Source organism: Alligator sinensis, unplaced genomic scaffold, assembly GCF_000455745.1.
Source record: "Alligator sinensis unplaced genomic scaffold, ASM45574v1 scaffold1560_1, whole genome shotgun sequence".
NCBI classification, from domain to species: domain Eukaryota; kingdom Metazoa; phylum Chordata; order Crocodylia; family Alligatoridae; genus Alligator; species Alligator sinensis.
Window position 1 is genome coordinate 720550 of NW_005842757.1, and position 11839 is coordinate 732388.

An 11839-nucleotide genomic window follows, 5' to 3' on the forward strand; every position below is an offset into this window, starting at 1 on the left:
CCCCGTTCCCCTCCCCGCCCCCTCCCCGTGGCACTCACCGGGCTGCCAGTCGCTGCCGAGTCCGATCGTGCAAGAAGGAGATCCTAGGTTCACACGCGCATCATGGGTTGTGTTCTGTTTTAACAGCTTACTGGGGATGCGAGTGTACAACGTCTACGACGTGGATAACAAAACGTACCTTATCCGCCTGCAGAAGTAAGTGGTGTTTATTTATTCCGACATACAAACCGAGCGTAAGTATGGCGCGTTGTTAGTGGTACAGGCTTGTTTCCAGTGGGTAAGGCGGTGCGGTGGTGGTTTATCTGCCTGGAAGAAGTCGCGTGGTTGTGGGAGGTCTTGGGAGCGTGGCAGGATCATCCTTGTGAAAAGGGGTGAAAACAAGTGAGATACAGATAATAACGAAAGAGCGCGTGCCTGGAATAGCCTTTCTTGAGGAAACGCCAAGAGCAGTGCGTGGGCTGAAATGGCCAACAGGTCTGACCAGGTTGCAAGTCTCCCGTGCTTGAGACTGGAGTTTATCCAGGTTGATTTGCTCGCTGCCTCTTTCTAAATACTGCCTTTTCCCTTTCCAACACATCAGGCCAGCTCCGCAGTGAGCAAGGAGGGCAGCCTTCTCACGATGACTTTCTTAAGAAGTGTGGTAATCCCAGATATTGAAGTGATCCGTTTAGTTTTGTAAAATCAACCTTATACATGTAAAAACATACTTTGATTTTTTGTTCCCAACCTGGCCTTAATAGTATTTCTGCTCTGCTAATATTTTCACTCGTTCTTACGCATGGATGAAGGCACGCAAGTATCTCTGGTACCTTCATGTTCAGCTCAAATGCCACCGTAGATACTTCCTCAAGCCCAGAGCACACCAAAAGGATCCAGACCGCGCCAGGACAAGAAATGTAAACCCTGCCCCCACATCTCCACCACCCCCACTATTACTACACCCCACGACAGAGCCATCGGCATCCCAGGATCTTACAGCTGCACCTCCAGAAATGTGATATACCTCATCCAATGCACCAAATGCCCTGATGGAAGATATGTAGGAGAGACCAAACAACAACTGCACACCAGAATGAACGCACACTGGACATCTATCAAAGACATAAATACCCAATTACCGGTGGGGGCACATTTCTCACAGGAAGGCCACTCTCCATCCAATCTCTCAGTCCTGATCCTCAAGGGAAACTTACACAGCACTTCCCAGAGACGAGCCCATGAACTCCATTTCATCAGCCTGCTGGATACTAGAGATCATGGACTAAACGTAGACATTGGATTTTTGACACATTACAATCTGCCTGGCAACTGACTCCCCAGCCCAGCCGCTGGCTTCTTCACTTTTCATTCCATCCAGGAAGAGCACACACCAACTGCTGAAGCTTCCTTAGCCTGACGAAGGGTTTTTGAGCCCAAAAGCTTGGTTAATAACTATTCTCCAACTATTTGGGTTGGTCTAATAAAAGATATCAAATTCACCCAAGGAACCTTGTCTACCGTAGATGTGTAGTTTCTGTAATAACAAACTGATGGCTTTTAAAGTGTTAAACAGCGATTCTTTTTTTTTTTCCAACAGGCCAGAATGCAAGGCTACTCTTCTCCTTGAATCTGGTATACGGATTCACACAACAGAGTTTGAGTGGCCAAAGAATATAATGCCATCTGGCTTTGCAATGAAGGTATATTAACTTACTGTTTGCTTTATGAGAAGATTGGATATCAAAAGACTAACGCTTTGTATTCATTTTGCCAGTTAGTTTAGCAGGAGACCTGAGTGGGTCTCACTTCAGGGTGAGGGCCTTTTTCTCCTTACAATGACCCCAAATGATTCAACTGTTTTTGTTACTATAAGTGTGAGTGCATACCACCAAAAATGTTTCATTTCTTTCGATTTAAATTCATTAGTTTTCATGGGGATGAGCATAGCATAACTTGATTATCAGGTCAGAGTATGACTTGCTCATCTTCATAATACCAAGTTCTACAAGTTTAGCCATTCTTTCATTTATCTGTAGTCAGTGTGGTAAAGCTATTAAATCAGTGTCACAGAAGGGGCAGTAGCTGAAGAAATATTTCACTGTAAAATACCATGAGTAGTTTTATTATTTTACAGCTTCTTGTATATTTGCATGCGTTTTAACATCCTCCTTTCCTCCTTTGGCAGTGTCGTAAGCATTTAAAGTCTCGAAGGCTTGTCAGTGTGAAACAGCTGGGCATTGACAGAATTGTGGATTTTCAGTTTGGAAGTGACGAAGCAGCCTATCACCTAATCATTGAGCTCTATGATAGGGTAAGTTGACAACTTTTTTTTTTTCCAGAATAGTGTGTTTTAATATGGACTTTAATCATGATTAATTTTTGACATTTTGTACTATTTCAGGGAAACATTGTTCTAACAGACTATGAGTACACAATTTTAAACATCCTGAGGTTTCGCACAGATGAAGCAGATGATGTTAAATTTGCAGTCCGGGAACGGTACCCAGTGGACGGTGCTAAAGTACCTGCACCTTTACCTACTTTGGAACGGTAATTACATTATTTTTGTAACATCTGTACTGGAAACAAAGCAAAACCACTTCTAAATGTAAAAATAGTATATGTCTAAATAGTTTCTTTAAGCTTGTAGTATTTTTTAGGTGGGCAGGGTGCCTCACATACAGAACTGAAATTATTTGGTTTCTTTTTCTATCAGTAAAATGCCCCACATTTATTTAGCCCTGCACATACATTGTTTGGGTTGGCAACTCTCCTCTCTGTTTGTTTCCTAGGCTGACTGAAACAATATCAAACGCACCTAAAGGGGAACTGCTGAAAAGGGTCCTTAACCCACTTCTCCGTAAGTAAAATACTGTCACATACTTCATTTTGTAAAGGATATGCATTCTTTTTTGACCAAAACAGAAGAAATGTTTAAAACAATTTGAAAAACTCTACCAGAAGTTACGAGGCGCTACTTTCCTTCTCTATAAATATATCTTTTTTAAAAGACTAAATGTTTAATCTGAAACCTACCTCTCAAAATTGTAGGAATGTATCTGGGATTCTTAGAAAAGCACTAGAGGGTATAGGGCCTTCCCACACAGTGCTTATTGTGTTACTAAGGCCTAAAATTAACTGTCTTATTCAGGGTAGAAATTAATTTAGTCTTGATGTAGACTTCAGCCTGACGTTAGACTTGCTTTCTCTAATTGCTTTCTCGCTTTATAGCTTATGGAGCAACCCTCATTGAACACTGCCTTATAGAAATGGGATTTTCTGGTAGTGTCAAAATAGATCAACATATGGAAAGTAAAGGTATGTGAGCATGGAATATTTATAAAAATGAAAGTATAGCGTATAGTTCATGTATTCTCAAGTTATGAAATATCACTTCTAAAGAGGTACATAGCCTTTCAATGCAGAAGTTCTGACTGCATCATTAAGCATTTATTTAACTTCCAGTTTTGGGATGTCCCATATTCTCTTTATACCACATGAATGGTATGTGCCCTAATATTTTTCTATCCCTTTCACTCCGATTCTAAGTATTTATGGGTGTGTGTAGACAAAACGGGGGCCCTAAATTGAAGCAGCTTCAGTTTAGGGCCCTTTAAACCCCCGTGTCATGCACACACTCAAAATTACCTGCCTCTTCGGCAGCAGGAAGGAAAGGGCGAGCTGCCGGCGGGCGGAGCTGTCTCTGGGTTGCATGGCTGTGCACTCTGTGGGGGTGCTTCCCTCTGTGGCAGCAGCGGCCCCCACCAGGCGGCACCCGGCTCAGGCAGTCCCAGGGGGCACTGCAGCTGCAGAGGGAAGCACCGGACCTCCACAGAGCTCAGGCAGGCAAGGTCCAAGGGCGGGGCGGGGAAAATGATCAGGCTCACTGTTAGTTAGGATTCTTTTTCCTTGGGTAGAGCCTGCCTTCCCAGGCTGCTGCCAAGCTGCCTCCAGGGGCTTCCTGTAGAGCCCCTGAGCTGCTTGGAACCTGGTGCTTCACTCCGTGACACTAGGGCAGCAAACTAAAACTCTTCAGAGGACTTTTAGTTTGCTGTGCCCCAAGTCGTTTAAGGCGTATTACGCTGCTGAATTTGCTACAGTGGCTGGAATGACTGCACAATACGCTGCCGATGCATGCAAACATCAACACCATTGGAGTGGTGCAAAAGCATTTAACGCACTTTAAAGTGTCGTGCACACATACCCCTTGTTTTGTCTACACACAGCCTATAGTAGCATCGTGGAGGGTACAACTATTCTGGCATTGAAAAGATTAATAAAGGACTTTTCATAAGAGAGCGTTGTACAGAAGAGTTAGTATCAGAATCCAGAAATCTTATATGGATTGAAATACAAGCTGGAAGATTTTGAATGTATGGAAAAGAGTTTTTTCTTACTTATTTGGAAAATGTAATTACAGATTGAGGTAGTAAAGTCAGAATGAATAGTATGGTAGTTGTAATCTGGATATTTTTGGAAGGAGGGCTGTTTTATTATGTACATCTTTTATGAATAAAAATGATTTAATGCTTGCTTGTTACAGTGTTGTGTGATGTGGCAGTGGAGACGTTTTAGTGATGATCTTTCAGAAATAATGATCTTAATCGTATACCCAGGCACAAACTGGCAACTTCCCTTACACATTCTGGTTCATTTGCAGTTGTTTGTGCCAGCACTTAAATATTTTGTGAGAAACTTTTTTTTTTTTACTTTGTTTATAATACATCTTTTTATGATAAAAAGACATAAATGAGGCTTGCTTTGAAATTGAACAGTTGTAGCTAATGCAAAGAATTGATAACTAAAGATAACTTAGTAAGATGAACTCTTTTTAAAAAACATTATTATAAGACTGCTGCTTTAAGGGATTTTCACAGGGTAGGATACCTTCTAGAACTGACTGGATAGGTACATTGAAGAAAATTGCCCTGTACCTTTAACTAGAAATGCAGATCAGTCTCAAGCCTACAACTGCTGTTTAAGTAATACACTGTTTATTTTTTAAAATACCCAATTTTTCTTTAGAAAATATTGAAAAGCTACTTGCTGCATTACAAAAGGCAGAAGAATACATGAAGATAACTGGAAACTTTAGTGGAAAGGTAAGTCTTCATAGAACCATGCAAATACAATGAAATCTGATCAGTTAGTCTCGGGGATAACCTGTCACTGTGGTCTTTGGTACACCGAATCCCTACTAGAGTCGTCGTTGATTTGTTCACAAAGCACTGTGGCTGAAAAGTTACTGACCTGCGCCCTCAAGCTATCAGACACTCACAAACCATTGACTACTGTTCTGCTTTTCTTATCTTGGCAAGACATAGACAGACTGAGGTAAATTAGCTGTGTTAGTCTGAAGTCAAGTAGAAAGCTGGGTAGATTTGCACTTTCTAGATTAACCAAAGTAGATACATAGCACAAGCTTTTGTGAGCAGAAACTCATTTCATGGAATGGTTGATTGTCTACATCTAACGTTATAAAATTATCTTATGTTTTGGACATGAGTGTGTGGGGAATATGACACAGAGATCTTGATTATTTTACACCATCATAATTAGATAGGTCTTATATAGTATTTCTGTACAGAGTGTTTTTGTAGTAGAAAAAGTGCACATTAAGAACTTATCTGTATAATCATGCTACTATATATAGTAGACCTGAGTGCATACAGCTTGCACATGGAACTTTTGTAATATATTTTTTCATTATAAATTTTGAAAACAATTTTTAGTGCGTCTTGATATGGCATGCAAACATTATCTCATGAAAAATTGAAGATGGCTAGCTACCAGTAATTAGTCATTTGTGAATAATTAATCATTATTACCAGTCTTCTTGGAGAGACTAATTAACCATATTTTACTAGATCAATTAAATTTAAGAATTCCAAAATTAAACTCTGTAATAAGAGCTAATAATTCTAATTGGAAAGTGACGTACATGTATGCTGCTGTTGTTTCTGTGTTAAGTGCTTGTGCTATGTCTTTTATTAATGTTATGGTGTCGTCTACTTCTCTCTCTTTTCTTGTGATCATAACTACCCTGCAAACTGTAATGCTTCTAGAAGTTCAAGTAAATTAGCCCATTATAAATTCCTTGCTGCCACAGCTAGATTGCTTCTGATATCTGAGCTATCTTATTTGAAATTAGCTTAGGGTGTCTGCACAACGTTGTAGACTACAGAGAGACAGATTGTTTTTCTCCAGATACTAACAGAGAATTCATAATGGACCGCTTTCCTTGAGCTTGCAGCTGTCAGATGAGTTAAGGGAATCAATTTAATGCATCTGCTGTCGTACTAAAGCATTTTTGCTGATTGTTTTTTTGTTTGTTTGCTTTTTTTAACCTCTAAACTATTTCAAGGCTATCAAAATAATTTCTGTTAGCCTGCTGTTTGCTGAGGAATCAAAATTTAATGTCCTTGTCTTATGTCTTCAAGGTATTCATTTGTGGTAAGCAACGTGACCATAATTTATTCTACACTTAATACAATACATAATTAAGTCCTCATTAGAAAGATAGCCAGGTATGCATCTGTTTATTACAATAACAAGTCTTGAGCAAACTTTGAGCTTGGTTCACTCTCACTTTGATTGTAGTGGCCAAATTGAGTGACAGTCTAGCCAGTCTTTTTCTTTCATGCTATCAGGGAAAAGACTTAGAAAAACATATTTTCTTAATGCCTGCATGGAAGAGAGACAGTCGTACCACAGAGTGAGCATTTTGATTCTGACTCACCAGGTTTTGCATGCTAATCTAAGTTATGTTGTAGGGTGTAAATTTTGAAAATCTTCAATTTGTTGTTGAAATTCAGTATCCAGTCTGCAATGCAATGGAAAAAGAGCTAGAGATAGATGGGCAGAATTTTACATAATAATTCAGCTAAGCGCATAAGTAGGGACCTACCAAAATCACGATTTTGCGGAAATCACGAAATACGACATTGGCCTCGAAAGTGAGCAATGTCTGCAAAATCTGTGGGTGGGGGGAGAAAAAAAAACTTACTGAAAATAAAATGCTGGCTCCCCAGAAGGAGCCAGCAGTCCTCACGGCGCTGTCACCTGGCTGCACAGCCCACTGGGAGGGCAGGTCTGCCTGTACGGAGGGCAGCCCAAGATGGCTGCTGCCCCTCCCTTTGGCAGCGAGGGGCAGGGCCAGATGACAGATTGCACCACCCCTTGCCGCTGATTGGTTGTGAGGGCTATGTGATAGCCCTTGTAGCCAGTCAGCAGCAAGGGGCAGGGCCACTAGGGCTTCAGCCATTCATAGGTATGGGAGCGCCCCACCATGATCAGCCCATGAATATGGCAGCCGGCCCCACAAAATCAGCCAGCTGCCTCCTCAAATTAGGCAGATTCCTACACATAAGATCTTGGTACTGAAGAAGTAAACATTTGAGACCAAACGCACTGGGAAACCAAATGTCTTTCACCTATTCCTATCTTAGCCAGAGAGCGGAAAATACCTTTCTCGTAAAAACCAAATGAATGTGCGTGGCTTTTTTAATTATGTTTTTTAGGGTTATATCATACAGAAAAGGGAAAAAAAGCCAAGCCTGGAACCAGATAAGCCTGTAGAAGAGATTCTCACGTAAGTATCTGATGTGTTACCTGCTTTTTCTACTAGTTTGCATACTATAAATTAGTTTTCAAGTGATACTATTAAATGCATATTTTGCAGATATGAGGAATTTCACCCTTTCTTGTTTTCTCAACATTCAAAATGTCCGTACCTGGAATTTGAATCATTTGATAAGGTACAGTGCTTTTGCTGATACTGTACTTAAGTGACTGGCTAGTATGGAAAAAGTTAAAGAAAATATGGTGCAGAAACTTTTAATAAAAATATAGAGTCCTCAAAAGTAGTGACTAGCTTCCATTTGATGGGTAAAATTACTTAAGCAGTAAGTATCCTATAAGTTATGGGAAGGGAGAGAAGCTAAATGAAATGCCATGTGATGATAAGCTGACCCTCTGATGGTCCCAGCTTGTGTGTTATGTCTGGTGACTGAAATGCATCTTGAGGCACTTGGTGCGAGACATGTTCTGAGAGCATTGTCATTCTTAACTTGTTTAAACAAATTTTGTTGGGGTAAAAATAGGAATTTTTAGATGATAGATTTATAGCTGAGGGTAATAGGAAAAGGTATGGTGATCTATAATTTAAGAGCCACAAGCACATAGCACAGATTTCCAAAAATATGAATATTTTGCCCCTTTGGGTCCTTAGTTAAATACAGCGAAGTAAATTTGATCTCTAGTCCCCGTTTCATCCTCCTGCAGTTCTTCCCTTTTGCATTTTTTCTCTTTCCTTTATAGTATTGATGATTTTTAGTAGCTTAAATACATCCAAAAATTATATGTTCAAAGCAGAGTTTCTGCCTGTTGGAGCCACTAACTAAGAACTGGACTGGCTGTTATGTGCTTGATTTGGAATTCATTTTGAACAATTAGTTCAGAGATGGCTGTAGCTGTAGTAGTTTCAAAGACTGCACAACTTTTGGGCTAAGGAACAGGTTCCCCTCCATTACCACATTGGTTGGTAATATGGAATTTAGGTTCATTTCAGCAAGGTCCCTAACTAGATGACTAGCTCCACTCTTAAAGCATGGGATGGGCATGAGTACTTTCTTGAACTGATGTCTTTGCTAGATGGAAAGAGCAGGGGAAGAAGCTCAGACCAGGAGAGTCAGGGTCCTGGTTTGCAGTTGCTTCCTCTGTGAACAAAATCTCCCTGGTCCTCTTAATTGTTCCTAATCCAGGTTATTGCACTCTTTGAGATCAGTTTCTTCTCTTGAAGGCAGTGGATGAATTTTATTCAAAACTAGAAGGCCAGAAGATTGACCTGAAAGCTTTGCAACAGGTACGGTCTCATTCAGAAATGGAACAGCTGATGTTACTCCTGCAGAACTCAGGATATTGGGCATTTGCTCGGTATAGGCAAACTGTGATTGTATATTGCTTGGATAGTAGGAGATGTTTTGTTCGACTAAAAATAATGGGTTAGCCTGTGTGGAGCAGGCTTGAAGCCAGGTGCATCCAGCACAGTTCTTGTTTGAAAACTGCTTTTACTACTAATGTTGTTACCAAAGTTATGATGCTCCTTGGATGATTATTAATCTGTACACCTGTGTCATTGAGTATCTTGTAACGGAATCCCTATCTAGCAATCACTGAAGTTGCTTTCACTATGCTTTCTGTAACAATGCTGCACAGAATCCTCTTCCACTGCTTTCTTCTCTGCATTGGAACATGGCACAATGAATATCTAATAGCATTTTAGATTATCAGAGGTACAGTTTGTAAGAATTTCTTTCTTCTCCTTTGTTTTGAAAGGAAAGACAAGCAATGAAGAAGCTGGAAAATGTTCGTAAGGATCACGAACATAGACTAGAAGCTCTTCATCAAGCTCAGGTAGAACTGACATGTTTTCATAGGATACGTCTTAAATAAATGATTTTTAACATTCCATGGAGAATGGGGTCTGTCATACTACTAAGTTTTAAATCAGAGCCCAAGATTAAGTGCTTTCTCACTGGTGAGCACTTTGTACTTTGTTGGGGAGACCTGACCTGCCTGCAGTGATTATCAGTGCTTTGCACTTTCTCTGTAAGGCATCACCTGACCAGACCTAGTTGCAGGAATTGAAACTTCTCCTTGATTTTTCATGCAGTTTCATTAATTGGATTTATATTTAATTTAAATCAGCATTTTAAGAAAAAAAATGTTTTGTTCTGTTTGATTGTTTATTTGAGTTTTATAATGAAGGCTTTTTTTTTTCTCAAGGAAATTGATAAGGTAAAAGGAGAGCTTGTAGAAATGAACCTCGAGATAGTAGACCGTGCTATCCAAGTGGTTCGCAGCGCATTGGCCAACCAGATAGATTGGACTGAAATTGGAGCGATTGTAAAAGAAGCTCAAGCTCAGGGCGACCCTGTTGCAAGTGCAATCAAAGAATTAAGGCTTCAGACAAATCATATCACAATGCTCTTGAAGTAAGTGTGTTGTAGATCAACAGGTAAATTGCATGAGCAGCAAAGTAACTGGGAAAAGAGGATCTTCATTTCTATTTGCATGGTTTGTCAGTTCCCAGTTGCTCAGTGTGGGATAGCAGCACTAAAGGGACAAGGCTTTATAAGCAGACAGATGGATACACTCAGCTGGAGCTCCAGAGTCCCTCTTCCTTCTTGTTTATTCTTTAATTTAGTTAGTGAAATAGATTGTTTAAGTAGACAAAAGCCAAAGGTAACAGCTCATGCTGAAAAGTGGCAGAAAATGTCCCGGAGGCACTAAAAATGCTTCTGGGGTCACAATCACTCTTGCCTCTGGGACATTTTCTGCCATTTTCAGCATGAGCTGTTACCTTTGAACTGTTTTAAGTAGACAAAAGCCAATATAGCAGGCAACTCCAAGCATGTTGCTCAGTGATCCCTAGAGTTTCTTGTGATACTTTGACCCCAGGGAATAAAAAATCCTTACAAAGATTTAAATGGTGGAGTGCTGGCTGGTAAAAAAATAAAATAAAATAAAATAGCCCAGTGGGAGTGTTAGATTTCAAGATACAGATGACTTATTTCTTCCAGTAAAAACCTTGACAAGGAGCTTCATATTTGATTGGAGCCTAGAGTGCATTTAGAAAAAAGATTCACCATTTGAGTTACATTCAAAAACCTTTTTGTTTTTGTATTGGCACTGAACAGTAATGTACGTAACAGCGGGCATGTCTACACATGCGCTGGATTGCGCAGTTCCAGAGCCACACAGCTTATTTCCTTTGCTGCTGCACAGTAGCATCGACATCAGGGTTCGTGCCCACTGACACTATGTCACCATAGCATCTTGTGTAGACGCACCCTGTGGAGTATATTAAAGGTATAAATCCAAAATCTAAATCCTAAATCCTCTGTAATCCTAAATCTGAATATGAGCTGGTATATGGAAAAGCCCAACAGAGTAGAAAACCGATAGTTGAAAATGTCTTAAAAACTAAGAGAGCTCTCAGAAAGCTCCTCTAAAAGTTAACCTACAGATTTCTAGTTATATAATCCAGCTTCCAAGTACAACAGAAGACTGAACTATCTTGATTCCAGGAATTGGTTTGCACTCTGTCACAATTTACTTTCTGTGTTGTAAGTCCCACTGCTGCTTCAAACTTTTTATTTATTTATTTATTTATTTTTTGACAAATTAAGGTCACACGAAGTGAATTTCACATCCAGGGTAAAAGAATCAATGAAACAAACAGTCATACTTAACTCTATGAAGAGCATTACTAAGCTATGTGCTGCTCCTTTGTCATTTGGCTACACTCTGCCAACCAGCAATAGAAAGCAAGGCTCACTGTGCTGATAAGGAGCCAAGAACAACTCAGAGCAGTACGTGTTCACAACGCTGTATGTATATACACTGGCTGTTGATGACTGAACAGGAATTTTACAAAATCTTGCATCATTACCTGCCTATATGTGTAGAGCAAGCTTGTCCAACATACGGCGGCCCGCCAAGCAGCCATTTTCTGTGGCCCGTGGTGCTGCGACAGGAAACTAAAGTAAACACTGTTTACTTTCGTTCCCACCCCTTGTCCCTCCCCCAGCCCCTCATCAGCTTCCTAATGGCTGCTGAAGGGCTGGGGAAGGGACAAAGTTCCCACACGCACCGTTTCAGCTTGATGTTGCCGACACGGTGCGGCTCCTCCCCTCCCCCTTCATTTCACTGCTTCCCACCCTAGCCCCACCCCTCCCTTCCTCATTTGCATGCTGGCCCCGCCCTGCACTGATCCCGCCGGCCGCGTGGTCTGGAGCAGGTCGCGGTGCAGTGGGCAGGGGTAGGGGGTGCAGAGGCTGGGGGGGGGGGGGGGGGG

General features: G+C 40.8%; 1 protein-coding gene across 2 annotated transcripts in view; it reads left to right on the top strand.

Moving 5' to 3' along the window:
* The first annotated feature begins 129 nt into the window (after positions 1–129).
* Positions 130–11839, top strand: part of NEMF (nuclear export mediator factor) — a 30837-nt gene continuing 19127 nt past the window's right edge. The window contains exons 1-12 of one of the 2 annotated variants that reach the window (XM_025216644.1): positions 130–195; positions 1577–1679; positions 2165–2290; positions 2381–2529; positions 2772–2839; positions 3211–3297; positions 5005–5081; positions 7500–7570; positions 7661–7736; positions 8780–8842; positions 9316–9393; positions 9766–9974. In XM_025216644.1, the coding sequence (XP_025072429.1) occupies positions 137–195; positions 1577–1679; positions 2165–2290; positions 2381–2529; positions 2772–2839; positions 3211–3297; positions 5005–5081; positions 7500–7570; positions 7661–7736; positions 8780–8842; positions 9316–9393; positions 9766–9974 (1166 nt within the window). In that variant the 5' untranslated portion in view covers positions 130–136. The remainder of the gene's footprint in view (positions 196–1576; positions 1680–2164; positions 2291–2380; positions 2530–2771; positions 2840–3210; positions 3298–5004; positions 5082–7499; positions 7571–7660; positions 7737–8779; positions 8843–9315; positions 9394–9765; positions 9975–11839) is intronic. The other variant, XM_025216645.1, reaches the window with a different exon arrangement.